The 18289-nt window shown below is 26.2% G+C and overlaps 1 protein-coding gene across 1 annotated transcript; it reads left to right on the top strand.

Moving 5' to 3' along the window:
• Positions 1-7157: 7157 nt before the first annotated feature.
• Positions 7158-16824, top strand: LOC145834980 (dynein axonemal assembly factor 3-like). Its single transcript, XM_082942513.1, has 11 exons — positions 7158-7245; positions 10729-10868; positions 11510-11603; positions 11870-12027; positions 12331-12504; positions 14343-14462; positions 14880-15008; positions 15494-15704; positions 15868-15982; positions 16178-16294; positions 16650-16824. Exons 1-11 carry the CDS (start codon positions 7158-7160, stop codon positions 16822-16824), a joined length of 1521 nt encoding a protein of 506 aa, XP_082798639.1.
• Positions 16825-18289: the final 1465 nt, after the last annotated feature.

Raw genomic sequence — 18289 nt, 5'->3', positions numbered from 1 at the left:
AAGACCTTAAATCTATACTCTAAAAAGCCAAAAAAATCTATCTTGAAATAAAAACTTTAATGGTTATTAAGATTTTTTAATTTATACAGATTAAACAAGATTAAATAAATACTTTTCAAACAAATATTTTAATCACTATGCTTTGAAATTTTTAGTGTAATGTAAAACGACAAATATAAACTACAAAATCAACCAGGTTAAAAAAAACTATTAACAAATTTAAAACATAAAGCATCTAATAGTTTCAGTAGACTTCCGCTTCAGTTCGCACTTTGAACAAAATCAAAAAAGTGCGAGCTCAAAAATGCATTAGCATTTGTTTTTACAAAATGACAAATTTCAATATGTTATATGCAATAATGTTATGAATAAACATGAAACCCATTAAAACATAAAACAAACATTCATTTAAAAATTAAATCTATATAAGCTAAAAAATATTATATTTATTTTTGTTTTATTGATGCTTAGTTAGTAATAGTTTTTTTTCTATGTTAAATTTAAGAAAATATAAGTTTGCACTTTTTTTAGGTAAAAAGTGCGAACTCAAGAGGAAGTCTACCGTAATTAATATTCATTAGACATTATGCAAACCTGTTGTAGAATAAATAACTTAATAAAGTTATAATTATTATAAAAAAACTACTTAAATACAATAACAACCAGGTTAAATAAGAGACATTTTTTAAAATCAAATTAAAAATAAACTTACATAAAATAATGTCTGCTACTGAAGTCTAATATAACGTGATGAATAAGGTTCATGAATGCTTACAAATTTTTTATATCTGACTCATAATCAGTAAAATGAAGCCTCAAGTCACCTATTTTACAAATATCGAGATTAGATCTTTTGCTCAAAATGTTGATAACTGAACTGAAAGCTTTCTTAATAAAATAGCTAGAAGGAAAAGCTATAAAGAACAATCTAAATTTCTCTTAAAGGATTGGATACTTTTGTCTTAGTTTTTGTTGAGTCTTAAAGCTTTCAGATCGTTTTTCAGAAAAGTTTACATTAAGTTCAAGGTCAGTTTGTAAGTCTGAGAAGGTTTCTTGTAAGTCGTTTACATCTAAAAGATCTGCCTCGAAGGGATTCATATTTTTATCTATATGATAGCTTTTTTGTGTCAAATCGAAATTTTACTACTTAAACATTCCAGATTTTCCAGGTTTTTTTTTGCCTAAATTGTCAAACTCCAGGTTTCTAGGTAAATTAGGAACCCTGTATAGTTTTATTTCTTAGTCTAACTTAGTAAATTTTTAAAAAACAATTGGAAATATCATAAGGTGATACTTAATAATAGACAAAATAGATTTTTAAAAACCATTTATGATCACAAATAACATATATGTCAGGTTATAAAATGTCGAGAGGGATTCCGATCGTCTATGATCTATGTAAGTTTTACCTCAGGGTCAAATATTTAATAGCAAGCTAAAATTAGTAAATTAGCAAGATAAAAAGTAAAAAATTTATAATTGCCAAAAATTTTAAAATCGCCCTCTATTCGCCCCCTTACTAGTTATCGCCCACCCTTTCGCCCCCTTACTAATTATCGCCCCCCGATTTACTAAAATCGCCCCCAGGGGGGCGATATCGCCCACTTTGGGAAACCCTGCTGTAGGTTAAAAAATCAAAGTCATACAATTTTATGTTTTAAAAATTTGCATACCTTGTTATTACTATTGACTACTTATTATGTTATAAAATAAATTGCCTTGTATAGAGTTATCAATCGTACTTCAAAATTCCATTTTTGATGTATTAACATAACTGCATATTTTCAGATTAAATTTAATAATATTAGAGGTAGTTTAAATTGCTATGTTCCTGCTAGGACGTGTTGTTTCAGATGTTTTAATTTTTGCAGATTCGTAACTTTTTTGAGCTAGCTACGTCCCTGGTTTCTACATTAGTTATTTCATGTAAAAGTCTTAAATGAGTTTCACATAACATAGTGTTAAATATAGCATTATAAAATAAAATTTCTATAGAAAAACTATTAAAAGATTATGTCGTTTTTTTTGTCACGTTACCAAGTGAAAAAAAAGTTTTTTTTAAATTTATAGCATGCAGTAAATATTTTGATGAGGTTCGTCATATAATAAATTTAAGTCTAATTTCCAATACTACCCTAAAGTTTATTTTTTTTCATATTAGTTTTTTGGGTGTATATAATTTTTCAAAATTATGTTATTTTTGTTTTTAGGTTTTCTACTTCTTTTTGTGATTTTTTTTATAGATATTAGAAAATTTAAGCTTTTACCGCTTAGGCGCCGTATCTTAATAACATTAAAGCCACATGTGTTTTATGTATTTAAGACTTTGTGAAAAGTTAAAAAGATTCAAAACACTGCTCTAATGTCAAAGTTTTTTGTTTATACAAAGTACAATACTTTTTATACTGTATTTTTTTCAAATACTCATAACTAATAGTAAAATGTTTTAATATTCATGTTTTTCTATATGCATCTACAACATGTTTTTATTAGAACCTTAAAGGAATTAAAGTAAAAACAAACCCTTAAGTTGGGATATTGAAGTTCATATTAATAAGTATAAAAAAATTTACTAATAATTAATTTTTTAATCGACAATAGCTAATCAAAACAAAAAGAATTCGAAGTTACAATTTTCCATTACTACTTTAAATTGTTTAAGTGAGTATTTGTTTTTTTCTTTGGTTGAGAGTTTATTCTCGCTAGGTGTATCTTTTTGCCTGGAACGGGAACGGGACGATAGTTTTTGCTGCACTGGACGATAATTTTTGTTGGAGAGTTTTTTTCTCGTATGTATTTTATTGCTCACACCCAACACTTAGGCTGATCAGTACAGCCATGGTTGTCTTTAAAGTACCTTTAGGTACGCCAGTTGACAAACTGAACGTGCTGCAGTACTACCACCCTCACTGTTTCACGCCTTCTGGTAGCAAAACTACAGGCGCTTGTCAAAGCATCTAGATTCAATCTAAATCTTAAAACATTAACTAACTACAGCAAAATATGTTGAGTTGAACATTAAATTTTGAAATTAAAATATGCTTCAATTTGTTCTATAGAAATTTTTAAACAGATGGAAAAAAAAAGTTTTTACACGTCCATAAACTTTTGTCATTTTTTTTATAAAAATTTTAAGTGTTGCAATAAAACAAAAAATTTTAAGACTTTTACTGTTTTAATATGTAAAACATCCCTGTTTTTTAACTATAAAAAGGAAGTTATTTAACGGAATTTGTAACCTCTTCTACTATAAAATCCTAACACTAACAAAACTTCCAAAAATAGAAGTTTGACAGAAACAAAATTTCGCTTAATAAAAACTCGTAAACTCATTACGCAACAGAGTGGAAGGTAATTCCAAGTAGCAATTTGTTTTCAATTCGGATTTCAGTGGGTGAACTGTCACCTACTGAGAAATTGAAATTTGTGCAATCTGCTAAAATAAGGCGGCAATTGATTGCGTAGTAAACAATTATTTTAATTTATTTAAATTAATCACATATGCCTTACGCGCTGGTATCTGTTTGATATTTATGTTTTTTTTTGTGGTTTTTATTTTCAAAGCAAGAATTTGGAATAGTTTTTGCGATAATTGATTTAAAATTTTTACAAAGCAAATTCAAAGTAGTCAGTTTACTTTATTAGATTTTGATAACTTAGATTTTTAGTTTTAATACCTTTTTGTTTATTTTGTAATTTTTTTTCGAACCAAATTTTGTCTTTCTTTTTATAATTCGATTTTCTTTTGTTTTATGATAATTAATGTGATACTTTGTTAGTTGTTGGTAATCTACTTAATCAACGTGCAAATATAAGTACAAAAAGTAGTAGTCTTAATATGTTGAAAACTTATTACCATATCTTTATACCTTTCTAAAACTGAACAAAAGCTTAGCCTTTATATTTTTTATGTAAAAAGGTGTTCGGTTTTTACTAAAAAATATTGTAAAAAAATTTAAAGCTTGATGGTTAACATAATTCTACATCAGAAAGAATATTAAAAAAAATTTAAAGCTTTGCTTTCTTGTTATGTTTTCAAATTAATATGATACTAAATGATAAATAAGGTCTACTGTAGTATGTGTCTTGTTTTTTTGAAAATTCTGTGAACACCGGGTGGTGATTAAAGAAGTATGTAGTTTTTTATTTTGATGATCTTTTAAAGTTATTATAATAATTTTTCATATTTTACTGACTGATAGAATGTGTGGGTACTTTTAAGATAAAAGTTTATTATTACAAATTTGATCAGCTTCATTTATTTTAATTTATTTTTACTGAATTTAATGTTTTAACATTATATTATTTACCATTTAGCATTATATTTTTTATTGCACAGTATTGGTAGACATTATTTTATTAATCATAATCACATTTAAAAAATAGATTTTATCTAATTGCTTTTGGTGTAAACGAAAATTAAAGATTTTGTTTGGTGTTATACCATGTTATCAAAACTGTTGGTTAAAATAGTTTGTTTGTCAAAAATAAAAGTTTTTGAAATACTTTTTGTATTTATAATGAGTGGAATGAAAAGTTTAGGTGTGCACTCAAAGTCTTTCTAAAATTTTTATGTGTGTAAATTATCCCTTAGAGTTTTAACAAAAAACATTAGTAGGTAAAATATATTTTTTAAAATCAGTATAAAAAACTTTATTGCATAAATGTATAAAAATAAAATGTTCAAATTTTTTTTTGTAAGTGTTTTTGTTTAAGTTTTTAAAATGTAAAGTGTTATAAAAGATTGTAATCAGAAAAGTAATTTTTTGTCATAAATTATAAAAAAAAATTGCGTACTTATTCCAGTGAGTTGTTAGTTTTAATGAGAAACCAAAAATTTTCAAGCATATAATTATTTTTCCTTGAATGAATTTGTTGAAATTTTCTGAAAACTAAAACTGCAGTTTTTTTTATTTTTTAAACAAAAAAATGTCCCACATTGTTTTATAAAATCCAAATGTTTTATATAACATTTGAATACTCAAAAATGATTTCGGCAAGTTTCGATTTAATTAATTAATAGTTTAAGCTGCAATTAAATTGTTATATCGTATTTCAAAGCACTTTTTTCAGTTGAAATATCCTATTTTTTTGATAAAATTAAAATATTTCGTATAATTGTTAATAAATTTTTAAAGATGCATAACAGAACTCTCTCTCGTTCTTTTTTTTTCGTTTACAATTGTTATCTCTTTTTTTTTAAGTAAAAAGTGTAGAAGTAGCGTTTCATTTTCAGTTGCAGAAGAAATCTTCGTATTATTATAACATTTTTTAATTTGAGCAATTTTTTTTCGACCATTGAAAGTTTAAACTGTTGTTTAAACAGAAAACAGATTTCAGCTATTAATTTCAATGAGAATCGTGTTCAAAAAGTATTGCCGTTTTATGTCAATCGAATAAGCATCAGTGTATTGCTGTTTTAGCTTTGCGCATTCAAGCGTAAAGGTAGTAAACTCATTTTCGGTTTTAGTAAACTCTCGTTTTTAAAGATCACATAATCAGTTTTGAATTGCTAGTGAACAAAGAAGTGTGTTTTTTTATATACAAATTCAATAAAAGTAGAAAATAAAACCAGTAGAAAAACATAGCAAAATTTGTTATTTAGATTAAAAAAAAGTAGTACAAAAGTTAAAATATGCAAATTAAATTTTTTAAAAGTGGTAGAAAGTATTTTTTGTTGTCTACATTAGCCAATTAGTTATTTATCGGAATATTTTTTATAGAACTTTGATATTTTTACTTTTTGTGTTACTATTTAAATATTGCTTGAAATAAATAGTATAAAAATAGCTCACTTTGAGATATTAAATCATTTAAGATTTAAACTATTTTAACTACAGCAAAATGGTTTTTCTTGAAATATAGATATATACATTTGTTGTTGTTGACTGCAACACATGGTTGCCACTTTACCTGGAAACCTAGAAAACCTAGAGTTTGTCAATTTAGGCAAAAAAAAACCTGGAATTTGAGAAAACTTGAAAAAAAGACCTGTAATACCTGAAATTTGAACAAAAATCACTAAATAAATCTGGAAAAACCTTGAATCTTAATAATTTTCACATGTTCATTAGTAAAATTTCGATTCTACTTAAGAAATATATCATATAGATAAAAAGTTTCTGTCATCATCAAACATTTATTTATTAGAAAACATATATAAAGTAGCTTTACAGCATCTTTTCAATGTTTTTATGCTGTTTTCACAGTTTCTTATCTTAAACTTAACTTTAAACTTAAATTGACCCTAAATCTAAAATGTGTACTTTTAAAAATGTGAAAGATATTTTGAAAATCGGGACAAATTTTTGAAAAAAAGAATTGCAATTCTGTGCAACATTATCATTTAGTCAATTATCTTTAAAAAAAATAAACGTTTCAGCGTAAAAATGGTACTGTTAAATTCAACTATTTTGTATGCCAACAACTGATAAGTTATTATATTGAATGTTGTTATCTAAAGCTTATTTTTTGCATGTTGAAAAAGTTTTAAATTAATTATACTATTTACTCTCTCACTTTGGCATTATAATAACATCAGAAGGTTTGCTTCTAATTTAAAGTAAATGTTCTTATTACATTAAGTTTTTTAATTTTCCTTGACCCTTTTTAGTTATTTGAACATGTTATGACATTATGTAGCAGCTGATTTTTTTTTTGGTTTTAATTGAGCCTTTTGTACAGTTACAATCAAGTACAAAATATAGATTTCATAAACATCTTCAGAAGGAGTTTTTGTTTTCTCATTGCATTTGTTTTTTATCAGTTTAACAACAGCTGCTTACTGTTATACTTAATTTTACTATAAACAAAACAAAGCAGAATTTAAATTATATTTTTCTCACTATTAAGCTTTCTATTAACAACTTATGTCTTTAACAACTATATAATTTATTTAAAAACCGTTATAGTAGTACAAGTAAAAAATGTACTTTTTGAAAGTTTTTCTTTTCTGTCTCCTTACTTAAGTCTAATTAGTAATAACCATATTAAATTGAGTTTATAACTTTTCTCTCTAATGCTTTCCTTTGAAATGTTCTGTCTGCATAATTGTTAACAATTTTTTTGATTAGAAATATTCTATAGAAGTTTTATTTCTGCTTAATAAAGTGTTATTAACAAATATATTAATCCAGAGTTTTATACTAATTAAAACAATGCCGGGTAGTGAAAATGGTGGAGTTATTCCGGGTTACGGACTTATACCATACTGGGGCCACAGTCCCGCCATAGATTTTCAAGAAGGTTTGTTAATTTGTTTTATAAATAAAATAATATTTAATATAAATTTTATTTCATTCTTACTGAGGCACAATCCTGAAACTGAGTTTCAAGAAGGTATTATACGGTATACTTTTCAGTAGTTTTTTTCTTTAAAAGAGCTATTGCAAAATGTTTGTTTACTTACAGAATAAATTTACTAAAAGTATTTTCAATTAAAAATCTTTTGCATAGACAAAATTGTTTTTACATACTCAATTTTTTAACAAACTAAAACAAATAACATATACTTGAAACTTTAAAGCTATTTGTTGGCACAACTGTGAATGTTTTTCAATATTTTATAGTTTTAGTAAAATATATCATTAATTATTGCAACTTATCATTAATGTTTTAATTATACTTTTCCTGCATACTTTTTAAACATTAAATTTTTGTTCTTTGATTTATTATACAACATGTTTTGTTGCATAATATATAGATTATTTTATTTATTTCTTTTTGTTTTTATACCTGCAACTTAAAAAAACTATTAATTTTAAACATTAGAATTGGTTTCTTTTTCTTGCACTGATAACCGTTCCTCGTATAAAAAAAAACGCCGTAGCGACTGTTTGGCGATTCGAACAAAGTTATACAACCCAGCTCACTTAAACTAAGCTGCTTCAACACAAAATAGCTGCTGAAACATTGCTGAAGCAGTAATTTCAATTCGCGCCCAGGCAGTGCAGTTACGAAGCAAGCAGACAAAACAACAAAACACTTACGTGCAACAAACTGCATGCCGCCAAAAATTGCATCTCGAATCTTCCCCGACTTTCGCCGGCGTCCGTGACAGTTCTCTCTTACACGCTCCACTGTTTCTCTCGTTTTTTTTTTGTGCGAAAACAAATTTTGAACAACTCGTTTGAACTCTGTAAAGTTTATTTGGCTATGAAAGCTTTGAGTTTGCGTTTCTTAATGCGTGAATGGTTTGTCTAAAGAATTATATAACTTAACTTTTGTCTTTTATTTTGATTCCTTGCGTTTGTGCAAAATAAATTTTGAATTACTCAAGTTATGTTGATTCATTCAGCTAAAACCTTCATGTTTAGTTCTAATATGAGTATTTGTCTTTAGAAATACAAGTCCTATTTTTTGTTTTCCTTCGTTGATATTTTGCGATTTTGGTAAAAACTTTTAGGAAAACTCGTTTGAAGTCTAAAGTTGATTTATGCATCTAACAGCTTTATGTTTGCATTTTAGTGCACGTGAATGGGTTGTCTTTGAAAATAAATTTCTAGCTTTTCTTTTTCCAAACTGTTTGAACTAACAGACGTTTATCGATGTTTTTATTTTATTTTCTTATATACTTTTTTCATTAGGATTAAATTTTAAAATGCTTTTCGAACTCGAGTAAATAATTTGCATGTGAACTAGAATACAGACTGTCTTAATAAATATGAACCCAACTTTTTGTTTTTTTCTTTATTGATTCTCTTGAGTTTTTAGCAAAAACAAATATTTGGCAAACTCGTTTAAACTCTATTATGTTGATTTGCACAGCTAAAAACTCTCTAATCTGAGTTTGAAATTTAAATGTGGAAATCCGACTTTTTGTTTTTCCGAACCCGGTTGAACTTGCAGACGTCGATATTTCAGTTTTATTTTTCTTAAAAATACCAACGCAGTTTCGCCATTCAGGATTAAATTTGGAAACTTGCGGGGAAATACCTTGTCCCTTTTTGGATTGTGAGCCGAAAGAATGAAGAGTTAGTTTTAATGTCGTTTTTTGTTTGTTTATCATTTTTGTCTGTTTATTTCAAGCTTCCAAACTTGAACGAACCCGAAAGCTTGTCGAATTATGCAAACGACTACGCTTTTGATTCACAAAATGTTTTTTTGCATTGAAACTTGTTTTGATTTTCTTGCCTCTCATTAGATTTTTGCATTGACGTCAGAAATTTTGCACAGCGAATTTTTGAAGGCGATAAACAAATTGAATAAATAAGTTATTTTTGGTGCAGCTGTTTATTTACATTCAAAAACATATTTTGTTTCCCTTATATAAGTTTATAGAAATTTAATAACAAAAAAAGTAACTTGAGTTTAAATAATACAGAAAAACTAATTTTGATGAGAAAGCTTCAATTTTTTTAATATACTTAGATACACTACTTTTTTATAGAACTAAAAACCTAGTTTATATAATTAAAATACCAGTTTGTATTATTAATATAAATTAATTTTCATTTTGTCTAACATAAATGTTCACTATGTGGTTTTATATTTTTACTTCAATAATAATAATAATGTTATTATAAAATTTAGTACCTAATTGTAGTTTTAAGGTGAATAAATATACAAATCGATTAACGCAACTTCATTTAATCTATTTTAAACCTGCTTTAAAATGAAATACAGGGAAGATACTTGAGCTTTCAAAAACCATTTTAAAGAGGTACACATTACATATTTAATTACACTTTAAATTGTTTTTAGCTGTACACTAAAGCTTTTTCGTTTACTTTTTAGTAAGTAAAAGTTTGATTTTAAGTGTACCTTAAATTATTAGTTGTTTCACGACTGTTAAAAATCAATAATTGGGAAATTTGTCTCTAGATTTCAAAGTTTAAGTATAATTTTCACCTTAAAATATTAATATTAACTTAGTTAAACATATTTATAATTATTTTACTTAAATGGAGTAAAAAACGTTTCAAAAAAACTAGTAACTTTTTTACAAAAAACATTCAATTAACTCGAATTATTTAGTCTAAAAAATTATAAAGTTTATTGCAAAGATAAAATTTAATAAAAATAATAACAACAACTATGTTTTAGGTGTCAGTAAATAACATCGAAAAAAAAAAAGTTATTAAATTTTAATCCCAAGTTATCAATGCAGATATTATTGTTACTATATATATTATTATATGTTTGTTAGCATATTGTTATAATAACATTAGCTAATAGATTGTAGTTCCAAAGTAGTTTGAACACACGCGGAATTAAATTAACTTATTTAGTTTGCTACATATGCAGAAAAAAAGGCATTTTATATAATTAACATTAGCTACTATGTGAAAGCATATAGTGTGAGCTAAAACAAGTTTTTTTGTAGAATTTAAAGATTACACTTAACTTTTATTATGTGTTTTTTTTGTAAATAGTTTCAAATACAAACGTATGGAACAAATTTCGAAATCAGTTATTTTACAGGTCTTAGCGAAGACCTGTAACTAGGTATTTATAGTTAAAACTTTTTTTTTGTTTAACTTTAAAAGTTCGCTAACATTGTACTGCAACCTTTTTTATTATAGTAATTTACAAAACTGTTTTTTAGCTTTGACCTAAGTAATACAAATACCAATGTTTCTGAATTTCTATGGTAATTTTGCAGTTTAAATATCATTATACTACAAATAACTAATGTTAATAATTAACATGTAAATAAAGAAAACAAATGTTAATGATCAATTGTTAACTAGCCTTTTACAAAAAAAACAATTTTTCATCTTTTTACAGACCTATGTGAAGACCTGAAACTGGAAACCGACAGACACGGTAACGAGATACTGAACGTGTTGATGGTCGGCAGCGGTGACTGCCGACACATACTTAAGACCATGGCTAAGATGTACAAGCACAAGAATAGAAGCATTCATGTTTGTTTTATTATTATTTCTACTTTTTTTTATTATTATATACATATTGAATACTATGGCTAAAATGTACAAGCACAAGTATAGAAGCATTCAAGTTTGTTTTATTATTATTGTTTTTATTTAATATTATTTTATGTCTCAAAAACCATGGCTAAAATGTACAAACATAAGAAGAGAAGCACACATGTTTGTTTTAATCAGACATTTTGTAATTAATTTTGTTTTATCTTGTTTCTTTATTGTATAGTACAAGTTTGTTTAAATATTCATATTTGATTCATCAAACCACTAAAATATATCCTAGGTAAGTTATTGTATAAAGTATAATTTCTATATCTGCATGAAAAATAAAATAAAGTCGATTCAAAAGACCTTTTGTTTTATACTAGTATGTATTGTTTCTTATAAAATTCTTTCAAATATAAAGTTTATTTTGTAAAATGAAAAGATGCACATTAGTAAACAAAAACACTTTGACAATACAATTCTTATACAGTTTGTAATAATATAGTATGCAAACTAAAAATTACTATAAAACATTATCTTCTACTAATACCCACAACAATATGTTCTAGAATATTTTTGATATTTTTGTACAGATGTACACACTATGAAAAAAATTTTATAATATTTTTATACAGATATACACAATAGAAAGCAATATGGAATTAGTTGCCCGCCACATTCTTCTACTCACTCTAGCGTTGGAACCTAAAGAATTAATAGGAATTCAAGGTATTAAAATTGTCAATATTTATTATTTTAAGATTTCATTAAAGGTATTTTTGGTTTTGTGTTTTCTTCTTAAAAAAAACTTTTACTTGCAAAATTATAATTTTTGTTTCTGATAAGCAGTATGTGCACATATCAGCATTACAAAGTTTTATAACTATTTATTTATGGTGATAACGTCTTATAGTGAACTTACATCTGGGTAGATCCCACATAGAGCCCTTAATTTCGGTAACATAACTAAATTAAAACCAATGCTATCTAAACAGAAAAGACGGAAATTTTTATGGAGTTGTACGGGAATACCCTGTTGCGAGACGAGACATCCACATACCTGAAGAAATCATCGTTCTGCTTGGAACAGATGGTAACAGATCTCGAATATGGCGATGAACGGATGCCTTGTTTAGATTTGGCTCATTTAAAGGTGATTATATCATAATGCTATTTTTATTAATCTTAATTATAAATTGATGTTAAATATACTCATGGTGGTTTTTAAATAATAAAAATTTTTATGCAGTTTTTGAAAACGTTAATTGTATTAAGTATTTAGATCTGTATACAGTAGAATTATATAACTACAACAAGTTTAATTTTTTAAGATTTGCGACAAACTGTCACTTATAAAATTTTAAATGCACATGTACTGGTAAAGGTATTTGTTTAAAATTAGCCGGTTTTCCACGGTCACACGTTTTATTTTAAAATATTTTTAACTCACTTGCAGTTGATGGAGAGAGACTTGCTGCATGATTTATTCAAATCGTGGCGCAACACCAAGGAAAAGTCTAAAATCATGACAACTCGGGATATGAGAGAAAGAAGTTTGCTAAGTCACCGCTACGATTCTAGAGAGACCCACTACGATTGGCAGCATATGATGCATCTACATAAAAAACAAGTTAGATTGACTATTTAAATACATATTAAGTATTACGAGGTACAACTCGAGAGATTTGTTTAATGTTTAAAATTTTTTATACTACGATTGGCAATTGATGATGCAATTGCATCATGAAACAAGTTAAGTTAACATGTATAAAAAAGTATCACTAGTTTATTAATATGTTGATAATTTTTATCATGATTATTAACTTATGATACAGTTACATCAAAAACAAGTGAGATAAAATAAAATATACTTAATTGAAATTTTACTTTATTACTGATCATTAACTAAATTTAAATGGTAGTTTTTATAAATATTTTGCCTAATAATTTTATTTCGTACTTGCAGTATAACAGTTTTTTTTTTCTTTTCAAAGTGACAACAAAACTTTTACAAAGAAGAACAGTTTAGTTAAAGCTTTGTACATTAGCAAACAAAATGGTTTAATTTCAAAATTACTCTCATTGGTTATAAGCAATATTCTAAACTAAACAAAAAGAAAGTTATCACATTACATAAGAAATAAATTAACACTTATTTTTGATGAAAAGGTTTTGTTTTTATTGATTTTTAAACAAAAACAGTTAGAAAGTCAACCGTCAAAATAAACTAATTAGAATAAAGGTCAGTTTATTGTAGACTGATGTCATTAGTTTAATTTAGCAATTGTTAGCGATAAAAATGTATTATAGGCTGTTTTGTAATTAAGCATCAATTAATTAGGAGATATTAATAATAGTTTAAAGTTATACTATTATAAAACAAATAAAGTACAATTAATCAACTTGTTTTTTTAAGTTTTAATTGTTGCTACTTATTTATAATTAATAATAAATTTATGCCAACAATTGTTTGTTTTAAGTTATATCTAAAACTTCAATAGCGTATTAGACAAGCTAAAACTTTTGAAAAATAAAATAAGTTCAACAAAACTCGGTACATGGTACAAAAGTGTTTTTCATAAGTTGATTGCTGAAACGTCTCAGGGAATAACAAATATACAAGCAGATAACAAAAAATTGAGACAAAAAATACCAACATGTTTTCAATACGTGATCAATTCTATGTGATTTGATTGTTTCGAATAAATTGTTTTAACACATATTGATATTTGTCTATCTGTTTGAGAAGCTTTTTGATTTTTTTATCTTAAATTTTGGTATTGTACTGTTAACGTTTTGTTAAAATAATGTTGGTAGCAATATCATAAAAGTGTTCCACTGTGTTTACTTATTAATAATTAAATTCCCAACTTCAACTTAAAAGATTACCGAAAAATGTAAAAAGAATGTTAAGTAAATAAAATTCATACCAAGTTGAATGCCAACCTTCCAAAATACTTATACATTTTATAGAGTTAATCTTTTTAGTTAAATAAGTTTTGAAATTTGTTTTTAAATAGGGGGTAAGTCAATCTTGTTGTAAAATGTATGTGTAAACCTTTTTGTTATCATATATCATTTTTGTTCAAATAAGTATTTTTCAAACTTCTGAAACCAAGTAGACAGACCAGAGCCTGCAAATGTTTGATTGTATTGGTATCCATCTATCCATTTAAACTTTTTACATATTAACCATTCATGTACCCAACTTTTGTAGTCAATAAACAAATAAAAATATTAAACAATATACAAAGTCTACCTTAAAAAAAACCAAAAGTCAAAAAATGTTTACAAATTAAATTACCACCGATATTCAGCCAAAAATTTTACAAATAATTTTATCCAAACATAATACAGAAAATGGAAAATTTGAATACACAGAAATAATAAATAAAACTATTAAATCACAATTTTATGAAAAAAATATTAGAACTTAATCTGAAAATAGTTTTCATCATCTTGCAACAGGCGAATATGATACAGAAAGCTGAATATTTGAGGTTCAGATTCGACGGGGTTGCATTTCAGGTCATGGACGGATTCTTCCCCCACAAGAACAGAAGTTTGGAAAGTTTAGCAACTTTGAATGTAAATTTTGTTGTTATTAATTATTTTCTAAATATTCATTCCCCCACAAAAACAGAACTTTAGAAGGTTCCGCCACACTAAATGTAAGTTTCATTTTTTAATTAAATATTTTTACAAAAACATAAGTTTAGAAGGATCCGCCACTTTGAATATTGATATTTTAAATATAAAAGAACGTCGTTTTGAATAAAATAATCTTAAATTAATTATAAGCTCTATTTAGTTTTGTCATAATCAATTAAGATAGCTTAAACTTAATTAGATTCATAAACTATAAAAAAAGAGTTTCAACTTGCTTAAAAACTTGAAACTGCTACTATAACTAAAAATTGTGTTTAATGCAAACAGTTACATAAACTTTTTAAAAATTTTAACTTTTAATTAATTAGCAAATATAAATATTTTTCCTCTCAACAGCACGGTCAGCAAGCCCCGAAAAAGGTCAGAGGATACTGGGGCGACATGACCACAGGACCCTTTATCACTTTCGGAACTGAAACTGACAACAAGGAGCTGCTCAAGACACAAAACGGTACGGTTGCTAAAGTCAGTTGCAGTTTGTTTAAATTTTTGTGAAGTTTTTAGTTATTTAACTTTATCATCTTCTTTAAGAATTAGAAAAATTTCCTTAAGAACTGTTACATTTTTTTTTGTATTACAGGTTGATATTCATCTTTAACACTGTTTCTAGCATTAATACATTTGATATTGCTAGTTTGATCAATTTAAGTTAGTATCAGATTGTTTTTAAATAAATCTTGTGTTCTTGGTTTGTTTTTATAAAAATATCTGATACTGAATCAAATAAGAAGGCTTAAATAACATCTGTCAGATGTTATAGTTTAGTTTTTTTTAACAAAAATACATTAAGTATTAAAACAGTTGCTCTCTTCATATTAATTTTGTCTGATACTGATTATTTATATAATAAAATCTAAAGCTTTTAATAACAGCCATCGACACATTACAAGTATGGTTGTTTTTATACAAAGTATAAATGTATTTAAAATGTATGTCATTACTTCTCATAGAGCTCAACGGAGATCACGGAGTACAATCTGAACGAAATCTTCCACGAGATATTGCACAAGACCCCGTACGATCCAAACAACCCGCCCAAAGACGAATATGAAGAGGAGATGGATCACGACGGTGACACTGATGGTTCTGATGATGAGGATTCCGATGACACTGATTATGAAGAGTTTGTGTATCCGGAAGACTTTATCAGGGATGAATATGGTTTGTTTTGTTTGCAAAAATGTAATTTTTTTGTTTAAAAAAAAATTCAATATATTTTGTTAAAATTTGTTCTAGAGTTTTACTATTCAATGTACTAATTGGTTTTACCAAAAAGGAGAATGAAAAAGAAAAAGTCTGTAAGCTTATACAAGTTTATTTACAGAGCCGATCACAGTGGGTAATATAACAGTTCATCTGTTGCCGGCAGCGTCCGGCTCTGAGCTACACCTCAAGGACAAGTACAAGGAGTTCTTCCACTGCATTTTCATGGGAACAACGTAAGTTGCCTTTATGATGTAGTTTATCGAAATTTAATAACCATAAATTGAAATAACTCAAAGGTTTATTATATTTCAAATTGAAATTTTTTACTAGTTAGTTTTTTATTATGTCAAAAACTCAGTCTTACCAGATTGTGTTTTGTATCATAAATGTTCAGTTTTGATAAATAAAGTTTAAATACGTTCGTTTAGATTAAGACTTTTTGGCTTATGTAACTCGGACGAAATAAAACTTTACAGACTAGCGAGTTCTGTGTATCTGAACAAAGTCAGCGCTCCGGGATGCTCATTGACTATCGAGCTTGCAAAGTTTGTTTTTAATTTGTTTTAATATATTTTCTTTCTAAATTTAGACGTTTGCAATAACAAAACTTTATTTTTTTTATCAAGCAGTGCACCATATTTTTTCCAAACACTAAAGTAGTTATACGTAACTGTTTAAAAATTTAAATATTATAGTTTCAATAAAAACAACTGCATAATTTTATTGAAACTACTCCTTTTAGTAAAAACAAGTTTTTTACTTTGAGTCAATTTACCATAGCATGCATCAAATTCTTTGACATCTTTGAAAGACAAAGTTAAAATCACCTGTTTGGTGTTTTTTTTTTCAAATAAGTGTTTTTTATTCAATTACACCTTACTTATTTATCATAAACACCAGATACTACCTGGACTTGTCGAAGGAGAGGGTGAAGTGTTTCGAGAGCAACATGAACGACTTCGCGAAGAAGCACGGATTCGTGAGGAGGGATCCTTCAAGTCAGTTTCCACAGGACGGTTACGAGAACGTCTTCTCCAAGTTCGTCTTCAGGCCTCAGAACAACTCGGAAAAATAAAAACTTTGGTTTTTATTATTGTGGTTTGAAAAGTTTCAAGTTATTTTTTGAATTTTGAGATTGGTTTAAAAAAATATAATTTTTAAATAACTTTGAAAAGCAAGAATAGCTTATTTTAATTTGAAGTTAAGTTGAAGTTTTTGTTTGTGAACTTTTAGCAAAAATTTATTTAGCTCTAAGTGTTAATAAAAATTTTATTGTCAAATTTTTTATGTTAACTGATACTTTTAAGAAATTAAAAAAAATCTAGATAGCTCTGAAGTATAAAGTTATGATTTTTATTGTTTTAGATTTAATTGACTTTTTGTATGAGATCTTTTAGTAAAAGTTTTATAACACTTTTTTTTTGTTTAAACAAAGCTTTTTAAAGATCTTTCTGTTCAAAAAAATGTTTGAAGTTATTTATTCAAAGTTTTTATAAGTATTGTTCACCTTTTTACTCGAAAACTGCGGAAACTTTGAATGATTGTAAAACAAGTTTATATTTGTTTGATTCTATGCCTTTTAGAGTTTTCCACTTTTATGTTTTTTGCACACAAATAACTCTCAGAAACGCCTTATAAAACTTTAAATACTTCATTGTTGCATTGAATCAAAAGTCTTTTTTTCAGTAATTTAATTTAGACTGTTTATCAATCAAAAAACTTAATTTTGCATAAAAAATTACATCAGTATTAAATTTTTCACGGATTATTTTTTGAATTAATCTTTTGTTTATAATTTTTTGTCTTAGTTTTTTCTTCTCTATAACCTTTTAACTTTTGAGAAAACACTTTTTTCAATGCAAAATTTTTACTATGTGAAAAACAGAATTGTTTTGGTACTCAATTTTATCGTAGCTCTAATAAACATTCAATTTATATAACAAATATATATGATAACAAATATTTTTTTTTTCATATGTAAGTTAAAGTTTTTTAGTATAGCTTGAAAGCAATTTTAAGTAAAGTAGCAACTTTTTACAAGAATTTAATTTATCTTTTATAAACAGTATGTGTTAATTGTGTTTGTGGAAGATACTTATAAGATTTAATATGTTTACAATAGAAAGCAATAAGCTTTACTTATTTCTTAAAAGTATTACAAATTTTAAATCTATCTTTAAAAAATGCTTATTTTAAACTTTTACTTAAAATAGAAGAGTATAAACCATTACTTTCGCTTTCTAAATGCTTTGCACGATTACTATTAAAAAGTTCTTATTTTTCAGTTTATGTTAAACAAAGTTATAAACATACATACTATCATAGTTGCCATACTTAGAGCTCTTTTGTTTGCGCTTATTTACATGTTCAATCATTAATAGCTTTAATTAGGGCAACTTTGCATACAATCACCTTTGCTTAAAGCTGTAATTATAAGTATATATAGTGTTCGTTTAAAGAGGTAGAATATATTTTGAAAAAACAAATATTACTAATAAACAAGGTTTCAACATAAAAGTTGACACAATTGTTGTAAAAAG

This window comes from Thalia democratica, chromosome 1 (genome assembly GCF_965202585.1).
Source record: "Thalia democratica chromosome 1, ktThaDemo2.hap1.1, whole genome shotgun sequence".
Lineage (NCBI taxonomy): Eukaryota > Metazoa > Chordata > Thaliacea > Salpida > Salpidae > Thalia > Thalia democratica.
Note: the sequence above shows the minus strand (reverse complement) of the source record. Positions and strands in the feature narration are given on the sequence as shown.

Coding starts and splice junctions, on each gene's coding strand:
- LOC145834980 (XM_082942513.1), top strand. CDS start 7,158: ATGCCGGGTAGTGAAAATGGTGGAGTTATTCCGGGTTACGGACTTATA. Junction 14,463..14,879: donor AAAGTTTAGCAACTTTGAAT/GTAAATTTTGTT, acceptor TCCTCTCAACAG/CACGGTCAGCAAGCCCCGAA. Junction 16,295..16,649: donor TTGACTATCGAGCTTGCAAA/GTTTGTTTTTAA, acceptor CATAAACACCAG/ATACTACCTGGACTTGTCGA.